The 23,568-nt window shown below is 45.4% G+C and overlaps 3 protein-coding genes across 4 annotated transcripts in view; 2 read left to right on the top strand and 1 right to left on the bottom strand.

Moving 5' to 3' along the window:
- The window catches only part of LOC8041416 (alpha-taxilin), a 41,989-nt gene extending 28,824 nt beyond the window's left edge, over window positions 1–13,165 (top strand). For both annotated transcript variants that reach the window (XM_029992709.4, XM_029992708.2), the window contains exons 9-10: window positions 3,510–3,642; window positions 12,892–13,165. In XM_029992709.4, the coding sequence (XP_029848569.2) occupies window positions 3,510–3,642; window positions 12,892–12,944 (186 nt within the window). In that variant the 3' untranslated portion in view covers window positions 12,945–13,165. The remainder of the gene's footprint in view (window positions 1–3,509; window positions 3,643–12,891) is intronic.
- A 3,086-nt stretch (window positions 13,166–16,251) lies between these two features.
- Window positions 16,252–16,958, bottom strand: LOC8038167 (60S ribosomal protein L23a). The gene has a single exon (XM_002399916.5). It carries the CDS (start codon window positions 16,886–16,888, stop codon window positions 16,286–16,288), a length of 603 nt encoding a protein of 200 aa, XP_002399960.2. The 5' UTR covers window positions 16,889–16,958; the 3' UTR covers window positions 16,252–16,285.
- Window positions 16,959–17,169: 211 nt separating this feature from the next.
- LOC8039384 (40S ribosomal protein S4-like) lies at window positions 17,170–23,340 on the top strand. The gene is made up of 6 exons (XM_029992710.3): window positions 17,170–17,251; window positions 17,600–17,677; window positions 19,071–19,251; window positions 20,217–20,486; window positions 21,586–21,715; window positions 23,177–23,340. Exons 1-6 carry the CDS (start codon window positions 17,249–17,251, stop codon window positions 23,301–23,303), a joined length of 789 nt encoding a protein of 262 aa, XP_029848570.1. The 5' UTR covers window positions 17,170–17,248; the 3' UTR covers window positions 23,304–23,340.
- The last annotated feature ends 228 nt before the right edge of the window (window positions 23,341–23,568 follow it).

Raw genomic sequence — 23,568 nt, 5'->3', positions numbered from 1 at the left:
AAAGCGCGCGAACACTTCTCCTCGACCTGCGATTGGTCTGTCGTTGCGGTTGTTTTCCAACGCAGCGGAGGGACGCACGCACGTGTATGACACGTGCGTGCGTCCCTCCGTCGCTATGGCCAACTGAAGCCTCTCTCCGCTTCTCCCCACTTCTTCGAGCAACCTCCTTGCCCCGCGAGTGCCGCTTGCGGCTAGCGCCGTCAGTGCCGTTATCTAGTGTCGCACAGGGTAGCGTGCTCGCTGCTCCGGTCGTCGGCGCAGTCGTCGGGCTGTTCCAGAAACCGCACTATAACCGGTATTTCCCTTCGCGCGCCTGCACTTTAAGCGGTATGTAATTACATGGAGTTCTATGGGAGTTGAACCGGTGATTTAAAAAAAACGCGTTATACCCGGTCCTGCACTATAATATAAGCGGTTACGTTGTAAGTGGTCTATACTGTAGTGCCTTTCAATGATGCCCATTAAGCTTCTGGTTAAAACTGTTTCTGTTCACTAAATAAAAATTTTATTATGAACACCTAATTATAAGTTTAATTATCCTCAACTCTATGTAATTGACAATGACTAGTATGGTATTTGTCATACTTCTCTGCTGTGCATACTTGTTATATGAAAATTTTGGCCAGTGTTTAGTTAAATGCCAGGCATACCTTGTTGGTTACACCAACTTGGAGTCTGTTGAGACCGGTTATAATGAAGTCGGTTATAACGAAATAGCGGATACAGCGAAGTGATCACGATTTCCCATTCCCTTTTGCACTTCGTTATAACCGAAGTCGGTTATAACGAAATAGCGGGAATAGCGAAGTGATTTCCGATTCCCTTTGACTTCATTATAACCGGTCCCGACAGTACAACATTACATGGTCTTGTTTAGCTTCACAGACCCATTACTCAGATATACTTAAAGGCTGGTTCACAGATTTGTGTTCTCTCGTAATCTCTCAACACATTGGCACTTCCATCCTGTGTATATATTGTTAAGAAGATTGACGTTCATACTTCGTCATCGTCTTCATTCACAACCACCGTGATCGTCATCGACTCACGCGGCGCATGCTGGCCGAATCAGTTGGAACCTGGTCCTCAACCCACTCGGTTATACATTAAATGCAACCTCCACCACGGCGAAGTACTGAATTCCATGCATTCAGACGCAACATGTGACCATGCCGGCTTCGCAAAAACCTACACTCGAATCTCCCAGCGATACTTCTGGCCCGGACTCTATCGCAGCGTGCAGCGCTACGTGCAAGCATGCGCTGAGTGCCAAAGACGAAAGCGTCCCACGCAAGCGTGGGACGCTTTCTACACTATTACAGCCCTTACCCTGTCCCTCGCGACCCTTCGAACGAGTTGGAATTGACCTGATCGGACCTTTGCACACTTCATCTTCTGGATATCGCTGGGTTGTAGTTGCAATCGACCATCTCACTCGATATGCTGAGACATCCGCCCTCCCAACTGCGACCGCAGAAGATATGGCAACCTTCTTTCTAACCAATATACTGCTCCGCCATGGCGCACCACACACACTGCTCAGCGATCGCGGTCGGGTATTTCTTTCCGCTCTAGTTCAAGGACTTCTCGCAGCTTGCAATACCATTCATTCTACAACCACTGCATATCATCCACAGACAAGCGGCTTAACTGAAAGACTTAATAGAACCCTTCTCGACATGCTCGCCATGTATACCGACGCCAACCAAACCAATTGGGACAAGGTTCTGCCATTCATAACTTTCGCCTACAATACTAGCATCCAAGCCACCACCAACTTTTCACCATTTTTCCTCTTGTTCGGCAGGGAAGCCTCTGTTACCCTGGACACAATCTTACCATACCGTTCAGACGCAACTGAAAATCAGACACTTTCAGAAATGGCTTCCTATGCAGAAGAGTGCCGGCAAATCGCGCGTCTGCGAACCATCAACTCCCAGGCTGAACAAAAGCGCCGATATGATTCTCGTCATCAGCCAAACAGATTTAATCCCGGAGACTTAGTGTGGCTCTGGATCCCACAACGCCAAGTAGGCCTCTCTGAAAAGCTCCTGTATAAATATGACGGACCTTATCGGGTGATATCCCAAACATCCCCAGTGAACTACGTCATAGAAGCTCTTGAGGTTCCCGTGGACCACCGCCATCGTTACCGTGACACCGTTTACGTTGCCAGACTCAAAAAGTACTACCCACCAATCGCAGCTCTGTGATACCCCTATGATGCCAATGTGCCATCCTTCATATAGAGGGGGAAAATGTTAAGAAGATTGACGTTCATACTTCGTCATCGTCTTCATTCACAAGCACCGTGATCGTCATCGACTCACGCGGCGCATGCTGGCCGAATCAGTTGGAACCTGGTCCTCAACCCACTCAATTATACATTGAAAGCAACCTTCCATTATCCATCTAAGAATATTTTTATCTTTTTTTTTTTTTCCACATCATTCTTTCACTGGTGACACGGAATGATTCTGACGGTGTTATAAGCGACTATTTCAAGTGAATGTTGCATAGATTTAATCTCGGAAATACTGAAAACCTTCAGTTTAATTACATACGAGTGGGAAGTGTTCCATGGCCACTCGATAGCAGCACCGGTGTGCTGTTACGAAAGGATGCAGCATGCTCGGCTACGAGAGAATGCAAATGTGTGAACCAGCTTGTGTCAAAGTTGGAGTGGCTCTTTACGAGTTCCTGGTGGCACTTCGAGAGCTCTATTTTGAGCTTACAGCAATGGCAAGTAATGTACCGTAAAGTCCCGTACGAACGCCCACCCAAAATGAAGAGTTAAAAGGAGAAAAATTTATGGTAAGCGATCTTTGGAGATGCGGCAGTAAAATCATGTAAAACATTAGCAATAAACACCAGGACAACCGCTAAAAACCACGTAACACGGGGAAGCGATATTGCGGACGCAGCAGATTCGCGTTTCACGGTGCATCAGACACGAGGGAACCCGCAACAAATTCGCGTGGCACGGCAACCGATGTCGCACGCACGTATCGCAAATAAGAACCATGGGCAACCCACTACAAACTTGCGTGTGTCGGGAACGGTGACTGCCCATCGCAGGCGCAGCAGATTTGCATCTTGCGGTGCTATAAATCCACGGAAACCCACCACAAACTCGCTCGTCGCACGTACCAGTACCGGAGATTGCGCGGTTGATGCCGCGCTTCCCGCCGGACGTCGCATGATGTCCAACGGGAATGGGGGTGGGCAATGTTTTAGAGTATTTACATCGTAGATACTTGACTAGAAAAACAGGGCGGGCAATCTCTCGGGGGAGGATGTTTTTACGGGATTTTATGGTAGCCGCCAACGGAATGAGGACGGCGGGGAGGAGTTTTAGTTGCCCCGCCCCCAGAGCATGCTCCCTACCTTCGGCAGTGCTTTGAGTGCACGTGCACTCAAAGCACTGCATAATGCAATGAGTGCACGCTGGGGGCCGTGCGTACTCTCTGCGGTTCGACCCTCGTCGGTGATTGTAGCTTCCCTTGCAGAAACAAAAGCGGGACAAAGACCTGGTGGCGGCTCAGCAGCGGGTCATCACCCTGGAGAAGTTGTGCCGTGCCTTGCAGCTCGAGAGGAACCAACTCAGCCAGAAGGTCAAGGGGGGAGACGCACCCGCCACAGGTGACCTCTCGCCTTTCCACTCTCAACTCATCCAAGGGTTCGGCAACCACCCCTGGGTGCTCTCTGAAGCCCAGAGTTTTCTTTCGGGATGCCGACAATTGTTAAAAGTCGTAAAACCATTTTGCCCCCACCCTTTCCGGAGGCACAGACAGCTATCGGGAGGACAGGGCAGTCCTGTGCAGTAATCGCACGTTTCCCGCATTCCTCAGGCACCAGCTTTCTGGTTTCTCCCATTTCCCTTTCATTTGCCCACCTGCTGCCGACAATGCAGTCGCAAGCCTGCTCACATGCTTTCTGTTTGTGAGACCTCAACAAATTTTCATGTACTTTATGTAAAAAAAATCAGTAGGCAATCACTTGTTGTGTTGGTTATGTGTTGACGGTCTAAATATATATTTATAACTCCCCCCCTCCGCCCCCCCAAAAAAAAAGAAGAAAAATGTTTGGGCAATTAAAAGAACTGGTCATGCAAGTTGAAAATAGGGCAGGTGGCAACCCTAAGTGAATCTCATTTGTCAAGAGTTTATTCATTTTGTCAAAACATTTGGGATTGTACATGCCGTAATATCCTTAGTCATCGGCAACCCACCTTTTTGGGGAAATAACGATTTCTAAAAAAACACAGAGTGATCGCCCAGTTCTACAAATACCCCAACGCAGACTCCGCAATCCGCGAACATTCATCCTACCTGAATGACACAGCCACAGACCTTACGATTGGAGGACGTCCGTGACAAAGTAAAATGAAGAAGGGAAGGGCACTTCACTGTGTTTACACATTTCCTCTCCGATTTTCGCGTCAATGGAGATAACAAAATAAAAGTTTGTTTTATTACAAAAAAAATTTATTGAGACAAAAAGAAAGCAAAAAGATAGCACAAGCAGTAACCCATTCATAGGTTGCGTGGTCAGCAAATGCCCCATATCCTGGAATGTAACTGCGGAGTATAAGGTAAAAAATGTAAGGCCAAAATCCATCTCCACCGAAATAAGGTCACCGCGAACCTGCTCCTTCTCCCAGTATGCCGCGACCACGGTTAGTAAGGTTGTGCGACGTTTCAGGCAAAGCCAGCCGGTAAATGAAGATTTATGATTCAAATGCTGTCACATGACTTGGTGTCGCATCACCTATGAACAAATTCAGTTTCTCTGCTAGATTTAGCAGGAAAATTGGATGTCACGTGACCTCAACAGCAATTCAATTCCCCGCTAAATTTAGCAGGGAAAATGACGTCACATGACTTGATGTCACATCACCTATGAACAGATTCAATTTCTCTATTTAGCGGGAAAATTGACGTCTCGTGACCTCACCTTTCTGCCGTCCTAGAGTTTATAAACGATGCGATTACTGCGCTATTTGTGCCAAATTGCTTACCCTGCTACATTTTGGCAAGATGTGAGGAATTTGCAGCAACATTGCACCAAAATTCAATATCACCTAATACTGAAAATATATTAGCTGAGGCCCCCCTGCGTGGCCTTTTTGTTACAGTAGACCTGTGCAAATCTTCTGAACTTTCAATTATTGTGCCAAATGATGTACTATTCGGTGTCATCTCTACCATACACTGACACTACCCGGAAGTTTCACAATATTTTGCACGTGTGGGGTCTGTTTTGGCAGGTTAGCTAGTTTCGTCGAGTGTGCTTTTCAGTGCACACTGGTGTACTGCAGTAAAGTGACACATAATGGACATCTATGCCATTTTTTGCGTATTTTGATATGTTTCAGCGCACCTGCGTGCTAAGGGGAAACCACTCTTCCAGAGCGGGATGGGGCACACAATTTTCAAATAGAGCTGTGGCTATTACGAGGGTTGTTTGTTAAGTATACTATACTTATAAAACAACCCTTGTAATAAAAGCGAAATAAACAATTTTTTTTCTAATAATATTATTTTAACATGGACTCCATTCAGGGCTACACACTTGGTTCAATGAGTTTAGATATTTTTCATTTCGTCGGAAAAATAGGCTTTCTCAAAGCCTATTTTTGATATAAAATGTGCATTGACGACGGCAATGACATCCTCATTCGATTAAAATTTCTTCCCACCGAGGCACATTTTTAAATTTGGGAAGAGGAAAAGGTTGCATGGAATTAAATCCGGAGAATAGGGTGGATGAGGAATAAGTTTGAAGCTTAATTCGTGTAGACTGGCATTGCAACGGTCGATTTGTGGGCTGACAGACTGTCCTGGTGAAAAAGCACTTTTTCGTGCGCCAATCTGGGCCATATTATAGGTTCTCCTCTGAGACGTTATTGTTTTCCCCTTCTCCAAGTATTCAACTAAGATGGTTCCTTGGGTATCCCAAAAGCAGCGGATGGAAGCTTGGGAACAACTTAAAGATTTGTTCATAATTAAATACAAAAGCTTCTTTTTTTTTTAATATGATTTAAGATTTTTAGTTTTATTAAAACCTTTGGAGTTCAAACAAAACATCAATTTGGGTGTAAATTATTCTATTTAAACATTATATCAGTGGAATATACTATTTGCTTTACCCGTGATTCTGTTTGGAAAATAACTACCGTAAAATCCCCAGAGATGCCCAGCCCCCTATTTTTGGCTTGATTTGCTATATTTATTTAAACAACGAAAGATAGCCCACTTCTAGTAATAGTAGTGTTGGGATCAATGATGGCCTCGAAATAAATGCGGCTAGTTTGCTATGGCGGGATATAAGCAAACGTCGCTTACTGGGAATTACAGTCATCTTTGCTTCATTGCCCCTTGCCACCATAACAAGCTTGGAAGGGACACGACTTTAAAAATAGCAATTTTCTAACTTTTATTGATTGTGCACCGAAAGTTAGCCCACTTCATATTTTCAGCCGATTTGCTCTTGATGTTTAGGTGGGCTATCTCTTGGGATTTTACAGTATATCCACTACAGTTCATACTTCATCAGTCAGCGTATTGTTGCCATATTTGGTGCTTCTATGCATGACCAAGTAGCTTGTTCTGTGTTCGAGGGAATCAAATCTGCTATACAATTGATGCTAACAAGAGGCTTCCCAGAGGTGGGAAAGCAAAATAGACATTGTTTTAAGTTTGACAGGCCAACAGAATAATTTTAACATACTACAGTTAAACCTTGATTTTACGAATCCTGATATTACAAATTTCCTGATTTAACGAACAAATTCGGATTCCCCGCGCAGCCTATGCGCGAGGTCTCTCTTCGTCGATTTTACGAAGTTCCCGATTTAACAAAATAATTAGCGAATCCCGGTGATTTCGTTAAATTGAGGTTCAACTGTATTTGCAGTGGTATGAATGAAAATGAAGTTTATGCTTCTGACCCAAAAGTTATTTTTGCTGCTCCAAAATGACTAGAACCGATCACACCACTGTAACATAGTTTCAGGGACTTCATTTGCCTCTAACTGCTTCAAGTTTATTTCCTTGTCCCCCTCTTAAAGGGACACTGACACCCCCCAAAAAAAATTTTTCATTTTTTTGCCAGGGGCTTCATTATGGTGTCGGAGGACTACCCAATTAATATTTTGCAACAGAGTAGCGTATTTTTTTAATAAAGCCGAACGACGCAACTGCTCGAAACCGAAACCGAAACCCGACGGAGGTCGGAGAAGTGGAGAGAAGAGAGTGAGTGGCGGAAGTCACATGGCTACACCCGACCGTGCGTTTTTTTTTTTTGTTTGTTTTTTCTCCGCTCCGTAGCAGACGACACGACATGCGGCGTGCGATGCGGCGTGCGGGAACTGCTCGCCGGGCGATTCTTTTGCAGTTATGTTTGTTACGCTCGTTGTTCTGTACTCCAAGATGAGTTGTTTTGTACATTGAGGAGTCGGAGATGAGTAGCGAGTGTCCGTGGTGAATTTCCATGATCGGCTCCGAAAAGAATACACCCAAGATGTTGCGTGAAGAGCTGGCTCACATGTCCTGCATCCGAAAAAAAGTGGCATTGTGCGACAGAGTTTCCGAAAGATCAACGGGATCGGGACCATTGGCTGGCTGCAATTACTGTAGAACATATATGGGCACCTCGGAAAGCGGACGCTACCTGATTTATATGCTCCTTGCATTTTGTGGAAAGTGATTACATTGAGTTCGCAGGTGTCAAAAAGACATACCATTTAATTCAGCGAAGTATCGTCCGCAACATTTGTTTGTTATTTTTTGTTTGTTTCTTCAGTGATGATTGTAAAAAAAGAAAAAAAAAATACGTAAACATCAAAAAATGTTTGAAAAAAAAAAAAAAAAAAATGTTTCACGGGGGATTGAACCCGGTCCTACCGCGTGTGAACCGGACGTCTTTCCCACTGCGCTACTGGGGGATTTCTTTTCTGGTGGATCTCTTTCCTTTGTAATAATTAAGCCGGTAAACTGTCAGTGGGAAAGTTTGCTGTCGATTTTTCTCTAGCAAAAGCACTCCCGAGTCGAAGTCGGGAAGCAACATGCTTTGGGGACATTCGCACCTAGTAAGGAAATCGTACGCGTGCATATTCAACTCGAAGTAGACACGTCGTGCTTGACGTTTGCGCGAGCGATGTCTTCAGCCACGAGAAGGGAGCGACGGCTCGGCAACGTCTTCGTGCAAATCGCCTTGGTGGCCGGGCGTGTCGTACGGGATGAATACCAATTCTTTTGATCAGTCCCAAATTTCTCTTTTAAAGGTAGACAGAATTCGCCGGTACCGCGAACGACAGTTCTGAAATAGAGGTCCCACGCCCGTCGTCCGCTGCCATCGCCATCCCCGCGAGTCCCACGATACGCGAAACGACGAACGCACAGAATGCTTCCGGTTGTCTGTGGAACTTTTTTTTTCAATCAACGTATTTACAGCTTTTTAGAAGCCACAAAAAATGGGTTTCATATTTTTTTCTATTTTTAATATTGAGTGTGTGCCTTCAGTGACCCACGACTTTGATTAAATTTGGTGGTCGCATCGATACCTTAGAAAACGGCCCGTGACCTCGAAAAAGAGAGTGAGCGAGACTCGAACCGGCCAGTTCTTGATCGGCGGTTTTCGGGCAGAAAGAAACCGAATTTCGAGCCGCATATTCTGTTCTGGGTAGTTGAGCTCTCATATGACACGTACAACTAAAAACCTCGGCGAGCATAAATACCCTGTCAGTGTCCCTTTAAGGGGAGACATTGGCTAGAGATTTAACTTCTGAACTACTCAAGTGATCCGAATGAAATTTGCAGGGGAGATTTAACGTCAGATGTAGGTGTACTGTGCAAACTTTCAGCTTTCTAGGACAACTTTACGTTTCTGCATAGGATGACGTGTCATTCTTCGTTAAGAAATCTATGATATGCAAATAAAGCTTTTAAGCACCATTTTGACTGCTATCATATAATGTGGGAGATTTGGAACTTCGGGATATCTAGTTTTTATTACTCAAATGTAAATATTTTAGGAATAGTGATTACCTCAAAATATGATATGAATATCTGTCCTGTGTCAAGTTTTGAAAACATAGCTTTTTTTCAATGAGGACTTCAACTTAAAACAAAATAAAGTGGATAGCCCGATTCCCCAGTAAATTTCAGTTCAGAAACATCTTGATTGTGGTATCAGAATACTTTTACCTTCAAACAAAAGATTCCTTCGTATGAAATTTGCAGCAAAAAGTGGAACTGAGAAAAATGCACTCAAACATTGAACTCCTTTACTTTGTTAGTGCCTCCAAAGTGTTGAAATTATTTCATATCAACGTAACTATTTCAGTGATGTGATTGGCCTAAGCCATTTTGGCGCACGTTTTGAAGCAACTAAAACAGTGTTTTGGAGCAGCAAAAGCGGCTTTTGGAGCCAATATTTTTAGGAAAATAAAAATATTCGTTTTAAGCAGTGTGTCGAACCGAAAAAAATACGGGTTCGGTTACGGTTCAGGTTCAGGTAAATTATTTTGTTCCGGTTCAGTTCCGGTTCGATTAATTCGATCCGCGAACTGGTTCGGGGCGCTGAACCGGTTCGCGAACCGGTTCGGAAATTATAAATGACAAATTGCAACATCAAAATAAATTACAAATAAAACATCTGAAATCAGCACATGCGAAACGGGATACATCGTAGTGTAAGGCTCAGGGATTTCTACCAGGAATGGCTTCTTTATGTGCACTCAAAGGTTACCTCACCGACGTTTACGCATTCGGACTTCATCTAATTGGGTCCGACGCAGTAGCTGTAAAATCCGCGACCTCCTTACAAAACCCACTTACAAGTAGAACTCGCTAACTATCTCGCCACCTCGGCGTGTAAGCAATTAAAGGAACAGTGGGGAGAAAATACAGCTTTCTTTATTTGAACTAGCCTTCGGTAACTCAAATTAGACCCTTAAAGAAGTTTTCATTAAACAAGATATAGAATATGAAAAACACTTCACCGAACGCAACGCCAGAAGGACGTAAAAGGATAAATATTAAAATAGAAGAGTTCGCTGTCTCATAAATATGTTAGCCTCTAAGTGCCTATACGAAACCGGATGCATTATTATCAAACTCCACAGCCTTTTCTTTTCTCATTCCGATGGAAGCAAGCTTCAAGAACTCGCGCGTTCTATAAACGTTTTATGAAATGAGCACACAGCAGCATTTAGGATTTACGAGATTGTAAAAAAATAAAATCCCGTGACGCGATTTTTTTTTTTTGCAGTCTTTTAATTTTTTTTTTCCGTGCAAGCCGCGACCAGCGCAATACTGGATCCTATGTCAAGATTCATGGATGCAGCGTTTGTCAAGATTCATGGATGCAGCGTTTATATTCCTAAGACTGAGTGGAGAAGACAAATATGCAAGCGAGGTGTGTCAGTTGACAGCACTTAAAAAACAAATGGCATTGATAGCACATTCATTGTCAACAGCGCGTGGCAGAACCGTTTTGACATGAGCCGGTAACCGTTATTTTTTTTCCGGTTCAGTTCCGGTTCCGGTTCATCGCGATAACAATATAACGGTTCGGGTTCAGTTCCGGAAAAAATACCGGTTCGGTTCCGGTTTTCGGTTCGGTTCCGGTTCGACACCCTGGTTTTAAGTGCTGTACAAACGAAGGGCACTTTGTGTTGTGTTGTGTTCTGATGTGACGTGTTGTGACAGAACTCGCTGCTTCTGTTTTTACTGCTCAGACATCCCACAAGTGTATAGTGCTGTAGGCATTGCCAAGCAATTTCGAAAAACCGCTTGCCACCGTTTTACTGCTTCCCGACGTGCCAGATTTTCGTCAAAAGTAAGCAAACGTAAAACAATGAATTGCAAGCGTCCCAGCTGGTGCCGCAGTCACGCAATCATGTTCGCATGCAAGTGAGGCCAACTTCGGCAGGCTTGCTGTTGGGCATGCTTCGTCGCGCGAGCGCAGACGACGGCTGTCCGATCGAAACCGAAACCATGCCCTCAGCTCGGTCGCTAAATTATCCCCAAAATTGTACACAAAATGAAACTTTCGAGCATGCGACTTAAAGGGATACTGAACCAAGGATTTAGTGTCCGTAATAAGTGGCGCACGTTCTTTCCACGAGCCAGCAGCCGCTGGTGTGCGCGAGCACACGCAACAAAAATGACGTCAAAGACCTCCATTCGCGCTTAAGATGACATTGAAATGTATGGGCTTCGGGCCAAAGGAGAATAATGACAAGTTTTTCATCTACTCGTGTAAAAGGTAAGCGATTAATAGGTCTAACAAGCCCGTAGCTTTCACTTGTAGAGATGAAAAGCTTGTCTTTATTCTCCTTTGGCCCGAAGCCCATGCATTTCACTGTCCTTTTAAGTGCGAATGGAGGTCTTTGACGTCATTTTTCTTGCGTGTGCTCGCGCACACCGGTGGTTGCTGGCTCGTGGAAAGAACGTGCGCCACTTATTACGGGCACTAAATTCTTTGGTTCAGTATCCCTTTAAACAGTCCAGTGGCGCGTGCTTGCCAGCAGGCCGGCAAACAAGGTACAAGCTAAACACACAAGAAATAAAGAACCTGAGTGCATCGATGCAAGACATTGCGAGCCAGCCTCGAAACGTTCTTGGAGCGCTTTGTGCAACGACTGAACTCGAGACAAACAAGCGTGCTGTGCGGGTTCAGCATGCATACATTGCCTTCTTTGCTTTAGCTCACTTCTCTTCAACTTTATTTCGCGGCAGATCTTTCACGTACCGAGGTACTTTTTGAAAGAAGGCCCACCGAGAGGAATCTAGATAATCAGTAATTTGACAGAGCAGACTTTGAATTAAAGATGTATTTTTGTAGTAACGTATGATTTAAACAAGAACAGGAATGTTGGTGAACATGCGGCGGTACTTCGTTTCATTTTAGGAAGTACCATATCTGCAGTGATGTGGGACGGCAACATTCGACGTCGCGCGACCACGGTGACTGAAAGGCAGTGACCCAGTATAATTTTCCCGCGGCCGTTGCTTCAGCTCACAAAGTAACTTCTGCCGCGCAAAAACGTGGTTTCGTTTCACAACATGACGGCATAGCTGGTACCCGGAATGCTAGCGTTGGAGCGTCTGCACACATCCACGTCTATCGCTGAAAATATTAAAAAAAAAGAGACGAGAGACAAGACCCACAAAAGAGAGCGCGAAACGCGAAACGCAGGGAAATCCATGAAAGACCGGGTGGACAATTGATGCACGGTACTTTGTGTCAGGTGGCCGCTTGCGCCACATAAGGCACGTCTGCTCAATTACAGTACTCAGTTTAGTTTCGGTTGCGAAAGGCAACCTAAATTGGTCCTTTGGCTTGGCACAGATTACTCATATTTTGGCGAAATGTAGCAGGGTTAGCCCCTTGGCGCAGTTTGGCGCAATTGGCGCAGCAATCACATCACTGCTATTTGGAGTATGATTATCAAATTTAGTGTCAGGGTGTAGAATTAGTTTCTAAAAGCAAAAACCTCAAAATTAAAAAATGATTTTTTTTTTTATTTTGAATTTAGGTTTATGCCCCCCTTAATGAAGATTCTCCACTTTGCATCAAGATAGAAAAGGACAGTTGGGGTCTTACCATGGGTGCCTCATGTCAAGCTTCTGCGGTGTGAACATTTCGTTATGTCGGACGGTCAGGAGGAAGTTGCAAGAGTTCAAATTGGGGAGGGTTAATTCTGTCGAGGCTGATACATTTGTTTGCGGGGCATTAAAGTGACAGCCAGGTCCCATGAGACATTCTGGTCATCTTAATGCATTGTTCTGCTTCTGCATGAACTCTTTTTTATGCGAACAGTCCCTCCACAATTTTTTTATTTTTTTTATTTTACAAGCATGCTTTTTGTCATTATTGCAGGTGCAGCCGAAGTCGTGGAGCAACAAGCAGAAAGTTGTGAAGTCTCGCACTAGGAGCAGTGGAAGTAGTACGCCCGCGTTTTGTACGAGCGGCTAGTCACCACTCTCAATAGGATGCCCCTGCTCACCGGAACAGCAGCAGCAGGGACCCCCTCTTTGTACCTTGGCCACATCTCTCACACACATTATTTAAGACTTCTGTAACAAATAGTGCGTCAGTACAAACCCCTACAAAGTATTTGAATAAAAGGAATGCGAAGTTCTGAATGAAAAAAGTGAAAGACTGCTTTGATTTTAATGAAGCACTCACATTTAGTGGCAAGGATCACTCTGCAAGTACAAAGGAATGTTGGAACAAGCAGCCTTTCTAAGGTCTTACCTTTCAGAAGGCTTCTTTTAGAGATCCTGAGAGGTCTCCCTAGTCGGACCAACTTTTCACTGAGAAGATGGGAGAATGATGACTTTCCATCCATCTGGCCTTGCTGTAACAATCAGGCTCTATGCGGAGATTAAGTCGTCTGCTTCTATTGCGGGAGTTGCGGCAACGTCAGAAAGGCGCCAAGCTATGATTGGCTTTGATCGGGGGATAGTGGGTAGACCTCAAAGCAAGCTGCCCTCGTGGTCCACCCACTATCCTTCATTCAGAACCAATCGTAGCTCGGCGTTCTGACGTCACCACAACCCCCGCAAAAGAAGCAGACAAACTCGCGCTCCGCATAGTTTGAACAAAAGGGGATGCCGCAAATATCTCTAGTCTGAAGACATAGGAGAATTTAAATATGTGGAGATCAACTGATTGTGCTCGTTAACTAGGTCTGTAAACTTCATATTGCTGTGCTATTAGTTGATAGTCTAGGTTTGTGACAGGTGTACATTTGGCATCAACTTTTCGTGGTACATTGTTGAGGCTAGCATAGTTTTCAGTGCTTCGGTGCTATCAAAGACACTTGCGAGAGCGTGCAAATGAAATAGAGGAGTGGTTCGCAACCACTGATGTTTTGCGGACCCCTTGTGGATCCGGAGAGATGATGGTGGTTCCCATTCGTGGTGAGGGGAAGGTATAGGTTAATTATGATAATGATTTAATAAATGGATATAATTGAGGGCAAATGTGAAGTAGACTTCACTCATTGACATACACACGAGAAAACTCGCCCGAAAATTGGAGAGTTTCTTCTAAATAAAAGACAACTTTTATTGCCGGGCTTGACCAATGAGGCTGGGCTTCGCGGACCTTTCGAGAATCACTGAAATAGAGGATGAGGCCACAAGCTCCTGCAGCTATTTGGAAACAGGAAACACACTTAAATCTTCATCTGGCCTCTAGGATCTCGAATATAGGAGTTGTTTTTTTCTAATTTGGAGCATGGAGGCTGCAGAAATTAACTTTCAAAAGAACCGCTGAAGGCCCTTCTTCACGAAGTGTGACGTCACAAAAGGCGTTTTCGGAATCTCTGCTCTCGCGCATCTTCAGCGCCTGTCAGCACTTTTGCTATTTTTGAAAAGGGCAGAAAAAGACGTCACGAATAGTACCAGTGTGAGGAAATATACCTGGCAAGCTTGCAATTTCACTGGCGGCCTTTGAGCGACACGTGCTTGGCGGCCGAAAGACCCTTTTATGACGTCACGACTGGTCGGAGTTTTTTTGTTTTCTCGTGTTTTGTTACACCTTAGGGAGAAAGCGAACGTGATATTCAGATTCACAGGATAAAACTACTCTAATATCAACCTCTATCTCATTTTTTTAAAGAAGTGTTTCACCTTTCCTTTCAAGAGATGCTGAAAGGAAAATCTAAATATTGAAATGCATCCCCCACGTTCAGAATAAAGTCAAATATGATCAACAGTATCTGCTAATGACAATCACACACTTCTATTTTGAACAGATGGCCATATTTTTTTCTCTAAACAACTGATTTTAGCAAGCACTCGTGGCACTTGAAGAGTGACCATCGGAGGGTACCACACGTCTCAAAAGCTCTGGCACATTTGTGACGTCAATTGTTTCAGCACTGACAAGGTTACAAGCGAGGCTGGTGTGGTTGTGCACCTTGACACTTGGTGGCGTCAATCGTAGCCTCCTGTATACTGATAAAGCCTGGCAGATCGTCACGTGGCGCGGCTGCCGAAAGTGAAAAGATAGAGCGGCAGACAAGAGTCATGTAACGGGCGCCCCGCTGCGGTGAGAAACTGAAACACACTTGTCCCGAGCGATGGAATGTTCGCTCGTGCTTCTCGCGGTCCTCGGGCTACCGCTTCTTTTCTCGGCGGGTTTGAAAACCACGTTTCGGGTTTTCGCCGCTGCGAAAGCTGTGCGCTGAATACCGACTCCCCGAGAAAATGCTCCGTGCTACCAGATCCTTGCTCTCCAAATCTGCGACCGGGCACTGTATGGCTCCGTCGTCGAACTGCCAGGCTTTCTGAGTAGAGGCGGCTATGCATCAATGCATTACAACCTAGCCGTTTGAGATGTCCAAGAACCGGTTGTGGGACACAAGCGTAGGCGAAGTGAGACCACATCTACCCGTCATCTACAGCAGGAGGAGAGAATGAAAATCTGGTACAGCAGCATTTTACCGACGTGCGTGCATTGCTTGGTGCCATACTCCTGCAGTGTGGTGCTGCTTTTATGAAGTAATTGACATTGCAACATTCCAAGGAGCTTTGGAAACATTTACTGATTTGTTGTAAATAAATTTCTGGTGTTTTTTCGCGACATCGTTAACATTTAAACTATAAGATGCCAACTATAGAGGCCTTGTTTCTGCAGGCTTTAAGTGAAATGGAATTTATATTTAATTCAATTTCAATGAAAGTAAATACAAGTGACAGATATATTAAATCTGCAAAATAGTGCTAACTAACTACTAATAGAGGAATGTTCCACGTAATGTTGCGAAAGTAGGCGCAGGGCAGTCCAGTACATGTTAGGAGATGCCAATAAAATATTGGTGTGCTGATTGCTCCAACTTTTCAAAAAATGGTTTTCACCCAAAATATGTCCACCTGTCAAATTTTTTTTTTACACGATTTTTTTTTCGTAAAGAGCAGTCATGTCTGTATACATCTTGACCTCTAAAAAAATGGTTGACTCGATATTATTCACCAATGTCAATGGCCATAAGCATGGTGGACATGCAGCCGTCCACCGAACCCAAACAGCAGTTTCTGTGTCGGTAGTGTTTTGAACAGGTTGTAGTGCAAGTTCAATACTTTGAGCAACGAAGTACGCAATTTATATAGCTCGACACGGACAAAACTAGTGACAGCATCACCGCGTGGCGAATGCCACCGACCGGCAGACATTGCAACACGTGACAGCGGCAACCACACAACCACGTGCAAGGAATAAAACTGACCGTCTCACAAACCGCTTTATTCCAGGGAGGGACGCTCTATATGATGCCGATCTTGTTGGCCACGTCGAGCGCGTCGTAGTCGGGAGCCAGCCTCACGTAGGCCTTCTTTTGTCCATCGGGCCGGATGAGCGTGTTGACTTTGGCCACATCGATGTCGTACAGCTTCTTCACGGCCGCCTTGATCTGGTGCTTGTTGGCCCGCAGGTGGACGATGAACACCAGCGTGTTGTTATCCTCGATCTTCTTCATCGCAGACTCCGTCGTCAGCGGGTGCTTGATGATGGAGAACTGATCGAGACGGGTCCGCCTGGGCACGCTCCTCTGCGGGTACTTGGGCTTGCGGGGCAGCGACAGAGTCTTGGGGCGACGGAACTTGACGGACGTGCGGATCTTTTTTGTCCGGGTCCCGTGGGTTCCCTTGACTACCTTTCGTCGGGCGGCCATCGCCTTGGCGCGGGCCTTTGCCTGACCGCCGGCATCCTTGCCCTTCTTGGCAGCTTGCTTCTTTTCGGCGGCTTTCGGCGCGGCTGGGGCGGCCTCCTTCTTCTCAGGAGCGGCAGCGGCGGCGGGCTTCTTCTCCTTCTCGGGTTTGTCGGCCTTTGCGGCGGCTGCGGGGGGTTTCTTACCCTTCGGAGGCATGCTTTTTGAGGGACACGCGAGGTCTTGGGACTGTTCCCTACACGTGTAATATAGGAAAAGGATAAGCCTATTTTCGATGAGACAACAGGCGGCGCTCGATCGACGCTAATCTCGCAGCAAACATAAATATGTTATTTTCATTAGCTTACGTAATTTAAGTGGCATACCATAAATAGCGTAATATTATTATATTTATTAATATAATTTAATACATGAGCAAGACTGTATCTACGACAATTAAAAAGACGGAAGTCAGTATTTTGGAAAATATCAACCAATGAAATCGCAGCTCACCCGACTCTTCGCAGCACTTTTTGTGGGGCCTGCTGGGATTTCCCTCTTTCATGGCTGCCTTCTAATATGGTAAGGATGTCAATGTCTCAATCTGAAATAATCCTTATTTCGTTGTGCTTACACGCCAATAATTTTAGACTGCACGAAAAGTAACACAAGTAGTGTTTCGTTCGCACGCATTAGTAACCTGCTAGGTAGCGTAATTTTTTTTAAAACTCTCCGATGTTGACAAGTATCTCGAATCTGTAATATGCCGACAGTTCGTCGCACACGCGAGCAAACAAAGTTCTCGATGATGTCGTTGGTTTTTCTTTGTATTCTGCAACACTCTTATATCTTATATAACACAAATTTCCATTTAGGTTCAGACTTGGCTTAGTTCTTGTGTTGTAAGTCATCACATGTTTCCTTCCATAGGCACGGGGACCCAAGAAGCACCTCAAGCGTTTAAACGCTCCGAAATCATGGATGCTGGACAAGCTCGGTGGAGTTTTTGTGAGTAGTTCCGGTCTCATTTATTTTCTATTTTCTGTGGGTTATGTTCGCACTTTGTGTGCCAAGTGCATCTTAGAAATAGCAAATCAAGTGCTCATTGAGCACGCTCTCGTGAGTTTACGTAAAATAAACGGGGGGTTCATTTGCGTTAAACTAAAATTCATTGCTAAAAAAAAAAAAGTAAATAAAAAAAAATGAGCGATGCTATATGCACTACGTAGTGCACTTTGGACGGAAATTGCTATATGCACTACGGGGAGAGCTCATGCCGCTCGGGCCACCCTTTTTCGAACTGCGCGTGTATCACTGGGGAGCTCGTTAACACAGCCCCCCGCCTGCGTTCACGCCGCTTCGCGGCGACAGTATGCGGCTGCTAATTAGAAAAGTTAACCAGTACACGCCGCTTCGCGGCGTCCAGCCGGCAACCCAAGCCCCGCGGTCCCCGATCTGCGAAGTTTCGTCGACAACATTCGGTGTTTTTTTTTTTTTTTTTTTTTAGTGTTCATCGCAAAAACGAAATATAAATATCGCCAAATGCCTCGACAAAACAACGTTCAAAAACAAAAAGAAAAAAAAGGTAGGCTCATTTCGATTCGAACCCGCGTCCACTTGCGTACGAAGCGGACACCCTAACCCCTACGCCATGCCACCGGTTGGGAAACTCGTTGTGATCGTTCATTTTATGCGAGACAAACGTAGTGCATATAGCAATTTCCGGCCGAGCTGCACTCCGGAGTGCATATAGCATTACTCAAAAAAAATACCGTTACTAATGTAATCAGTTGCTGGGAAGGCATGGAAAACAGGAATAAATTAGTAACCTTGTTTGCTCTTTTACGGGATAATGTTGGTGTACAACATAAGGATGTTATCCCTGATCTTATTCTGCCACTAGAATGTTCAGTTACACTAGTTGGCAGTCCACATTATTGACCCGAAATTAATACTTAGATGCCAGTTGGAGGCCACATTTTACTTGCACGTGTGCTTGTGTTCTAACTTAGAAAAATAACTGCACATCTGCTTTTTCGCAGAGCATGAAGAGAGATCTATTGCAGTTTTGAGTGCTCAGCAAATTGTAGTTTAGATCTTGATGCATAGCATACAGTGACACCATTTCATTTATTTCTCAGTTAGTCGTTCGAACGAGGCAGGGTGGCAGTCTTAGTGTCATAAGCGTGGTAATGCCACAGGACTCGCATGAATGTCGTCTAAAGATTGCTAGTTTACTCGCGTAAATTGTGGCGCAATTTGTAAAGTGTTTAGCGTACGAGGTGGGCAAGCTGAATTGTTTTGGCCTACTTGTTGAAAGACAAATGTTGTATGCTGTGTTGTGGTCCAGTGCTTTGTGTCAAGTTGTCTGTAGAAATATGACGGCCCTCTTGTTGCATAGGCTCCCCGGCCCAGCACCGGCCCCCACAAGCTGCGGGAGTCGCTTCCTCTCATCATCATGCTGAGGAACCGGCTCAAGTATGCTCTCACGGGTGCGGAGGTGAAGAAGATTGTCAAGCAGAGATTGATCAAGGTGGACGGCAAAGTCCGCACAGACACAAACTATCCTGCTGGCTTCATGGGTGAGTGATGCACCTTGCTCATTGCGCAGCACCTTGATTACAAGGTCATGTTACTAGAGTTCAGCAGCATGACGGCCCATGCTGCAGTGAACCCAAAGCGTTAGAATCCTTTGTTCTGAACTCTCTATTCGGCGCCCTTTACATGTCGCAGCCTGCAGAGACCTCCAGCGGTGCACTGTTCTCGTGTACTTGCTCAATTTGAAACAGCATGTCTGCAACCTCGCATCTCGTGCAGGCTTTTTGTTTTTCAAGGAAAGGGGCACTGTTGTCTGAGCCTGTAATTACTTACAACTTCCTATAAGGCAGTGGCATTTAGAGACGAGCATGTGAAATGAGCACGAATGTACAGGGCATTTTGAGCTGGCCCAGCAGCATTCAGGTGGAGGTGGGTGAATAGCCATGCAGGGAGACTCGGGAGCTATTGTGAGCAGTATGACCGGGAACTCCAGAGCACATTCCCACTACCTTGAGGCATAAGGGGGGTGGGGGGGGGGGGGGGGGTGCCAGGGTTTGCACATTGACAACCTTGAGGTGGTGCACGATGTGTCGAAGGCCAGGCGCTCCAGAGTTTCTTCTAATACTGTTTGCTATGTGTTGCTATGTGTATTGAGCTGAAGAAATAAAGGGGGTTTGGAACGAACTGCCAAGTTTCCCATTGTTGCAGTGTAGCAGTTGGTGCCATAGCTTAGCTTCTGGGACATATCCCTTATGGTGTTTAGCTCTTCAGCATAGCACACTGACTAAATTTAAACATGAATTTGCCCTAGTAGTTTAATGCGCAAAAAAAAAAAAAAGTTGTCAGTTTTGCAATTTGTGTGGCTTCTGACAGATATTGTCAAGCCTAGAAAGTTTAGTTTCTACAGACCTAAGCTGAGAGGGACCTCTGGGTCTTTTTTGATGTTTAAAATAAGGTATTTGGTCCGCTGCTGGTAGCAGCGTTAACACAAGAGGCCACATGTGTGCAGACGTGGTGACGATTGAGAAGACTGGGGAGTTCTTCCGGCTGCTGTACGACGTGAAGGGGCGCTTCACCCTGCACCGCATCACCCCGGAGGAGGCCAAGTACAAGCTGTGCCGGGTGAAGCGGGTACAGGTGGGCCCCAAGGGGGTGCCCTTCCTGACGACCCACGACGCACGCACCATCCGCTACCCGGACCCTCTCATCAAGGTGAACGACACCGTCAAGGTGGACCTGGCCACGGGCAAGATCGACGACTACATCAAGTTCGACTCTGGTGCGTCGGGGAGTTCTTGGGTCTGCCTGTGATAAACCTGCATTTTTTAAGTGGCTTGCTGCTTTTGTCGTGGAGCTTGCAACTGCAGTAATTCTTGCACGCCCATTCAGCCTTTCACCGAGCACAACCTTTCTTGCAACTGCAGTGTACTTAAGTGTTGTGCACGAGCGCAGAGTGCACCAAGGCATCTTCAAACATCCCTCTGCCAATGCAGAACTTCGTTGCTCCTATGCCCAAGCTTTCTAGAACAATGTTCTTCTAGAGCTGTGTTCTGTCTCGATCTGTACGTAACAGCGGCGTACGATTCTTTATTATGGTGGCAAACAAAAATTTCTTTTGGACCATGCTGCGATCTGCGAGTTTCATGCCACTGTGGGGTGGTGAAAAGGTTTGGTCCCCGCAGCTTCGGCAAGCAGATGCCAGTGAGGATGCTCATGGCATCTGCTCGTCGTCTCCCTCGTGTGGATGCGCTTGGGAGATGGACGAACCGCAGACATGTTGGGATGTGATCAGTCCGTCATGTGTATCGGCCATAAGCAGGATTGGATAGAGAATTTCCAGAAGTCTCGGGGGAAAATGTGGGAATGTAATTGGGGTAGATTCCCTTGGGCTTAACTAGTTGCCCTTCAGGTGTGGCAGCTGTGGTGCTGTCTTGTGGGCTGCCTTTTTAGCAAGTCAAAGAGGTGCTTCCAGGCTTTCATTTCGTATTTGTCGCTGCTCAATGCTCGTGATTATAACATCTTATCTTTACAATGCGAGTCTGCTACTTATCCTGTGGTATTGGGGTAACATTCTGATGGTCACTTCGAAGCTGTGGCGCTCCCCGATGTGGAGGCCGGAGTCAAAGCGTGACCGAGAGCAAGTGTGGCTTCCAGACGGTCGCCCCCTCCTCGACACCTGCGTGATCGGTGTGGGGCATCACCAAGAGAAGCACACATCACTGTCTTGTTTTGTGCGATGGACAACAGAATGGTTTCCATCGCATGAAACAGTCGAGGAATTGAGTGTCTGTACCCTGAGCATAGCTTATGTAGTGGCCCCGCATAGCTGCAGGCCATGAGTTGGTAGAGTGTATGCCAAGCCCTGCTTTGCACCGCAGGCAACGTGTGCATGGTGACCGGCGGACACAACTTGGGTCGTGTCGGCGTCATCACCTCTCGGGAGAGGCACCCTGGATCCTTCGACATTGTCCACGTCAAGGACTCACAGGGACACTCGTTTGCTACCCGGTGAGTCGTTTGTTTGGACAGGAAGGGAAGTGCCTATTGTGTGCGTGGGTTGTGCTTCATCGAAGTTCGCCATCTAGTCGCACATTTAGAGTGACTTTAATGTTGGCACTTTGGCAGCCCTTTCAGGATCTGTTTGATTTGAGAAGGAAAAGAAGAGTAAGCCCGCTGGTGTTTGCAAACCAATTTTAACCGGAGTATTTGTTATTAGGGGGGACATGGGCCTAAATCTTAAATTTTTTTGAAAAAATTCATTTTTTATTTTTGAGGTTTTCAGTTTTAGAAACGAATTATACACCCTTACACCAAATTTGATAACCATATGCCAAATAGTTACGTTGATATAAAATATTTTCAACACATTGTGAGGCAGTAATAAAGTAAAGGAGTTCAATGTTTGAATGCATTTTTCTCAGTTCCACTTTTTGCTGCAAATTTCATACGAAGGAATCTTTTGTTCGAAGGTGAAAGTATTCCGATACCACAATCAAGATGTTTCTGAACTGAAATTTACTCAGGAATCGGGCTATCTACTTTATTTTGTTTTAGGTTGAAGTCTTCAGTGATAAAAAACCAAGTTTTCAAAAATTGACAGAGGACAGATATGTATCTCATAGTTTGAGGTAATAACTCTTCCTGAAATATTTACATTTAAGTTATTAAAACTAGATAGCCCGAGGTCCCATATCCCCCACTTTATATTCAAGCAGTCAAAATGATGCTTAGTAGCTTGATTTGCATATCATAGATTTCTTAATGAAAAGTGACAGATTACCTTATGCAGGTATGTAAATTTGTCCTAGAGAGCTGAAAGTTTGCACAATACACCTACATCTGAAGCTAAATCTCCCCTGCAAATTTCATTCCGATCACTTGAGTACTTAAAAAGTTTGAGCTCTAGCCAGTGTCCCCCCTTAACCAAATTTGTATTTAAATTTGGCTATAGTATTCTGGCTGTTCACATGCCTATCCAATTTAAGGAGTGGTCCTGCCATGCACATGCTCATGCTACCGTATTGCCAAATTGCTCTTGAAAGCATCAAACAAGCATAGTCGCATATCTCGGACTGTAAATACTAATGCACAATTTGCTTTGCTTTTACGGTCTCTTTATTTGGGGAGTAGCACGATTCATCGACTGAGGCGTGTTCTTGGCACTAGTGGAGTGGAAGGGCACAAACACCTCAGTGTCGCATTCGATCAACGCTTATATTTGTCGTTTTGACAACGTTACGAGACCTGTTTGTATGCCCGCAGAAGCTTGGCTACGTTGCATTGTGCCAAAACTTTGGGGTCATCCGTTTGTTATTCCTGCCATGCAATGAGGAGAAAAACCCTAGCGTGACTGTTCACTGATCGCTTGATTAGTCTTTCTGAGCGTGGCAGTAGCTTTTGTCTGGATTTCTGAGCCTCTTGCTGCATGTGCATAGCTCGTTTACCAGTTGCTCGGGTCTTTGTGCCCAGGTTGAACTACATTTTTGTGATTGGCAAGAGCACCAAGCCGTACATCTCGCTGCCCCGAGGCAAGGGCATCAAGCTGTCCGTGGCCGAGGAGCGGGACCGTCGTCTCCAAGCAAAGTCCCAGCACTGAGCCAATAAAAGCAAGAGCCAACCATACCCTCGGAAAAGGGCCTTTTGTCTGATTTACCTGGAATGCCTCTGCTGCAAAGAAAGCATTTTGAAGTTCTGCAACCTGCCGAAATTCAGTCTGGTCCTCTTAACAGAATGGGAACAGTAATTTGCGTCTTTTGGATGCCCAGCCTTCGGCTGTCAATTGTGATATTCTTCTGCCCTGACCGCTCATATTTGTAGCCAAATGTTAAACTTTGCCATACTGACCAGCGAGCAGGGACACG

Source organism: Ixodes scapularis, unplaced genomic scaffold (assembly GCF_016920785.2).
Source record: "Ixodes scapularis isolate PalLabHiFi unplaced genomic scaffold, ASM1692078v2 PGA_scaffold2__306_contigs__length_199485367, whole genome shotgun sequence".
Taxonomy (NCBI): domain Eukaryota; kingdom Metazoa; phylum Arthropoda; class Arachnida; order Ixodida; family Ixodidae; genus Ixodes; species Ixodes scapularis.
This window is presented reverse-complemented; position numbering and strand designations above follow the sequence as displayed.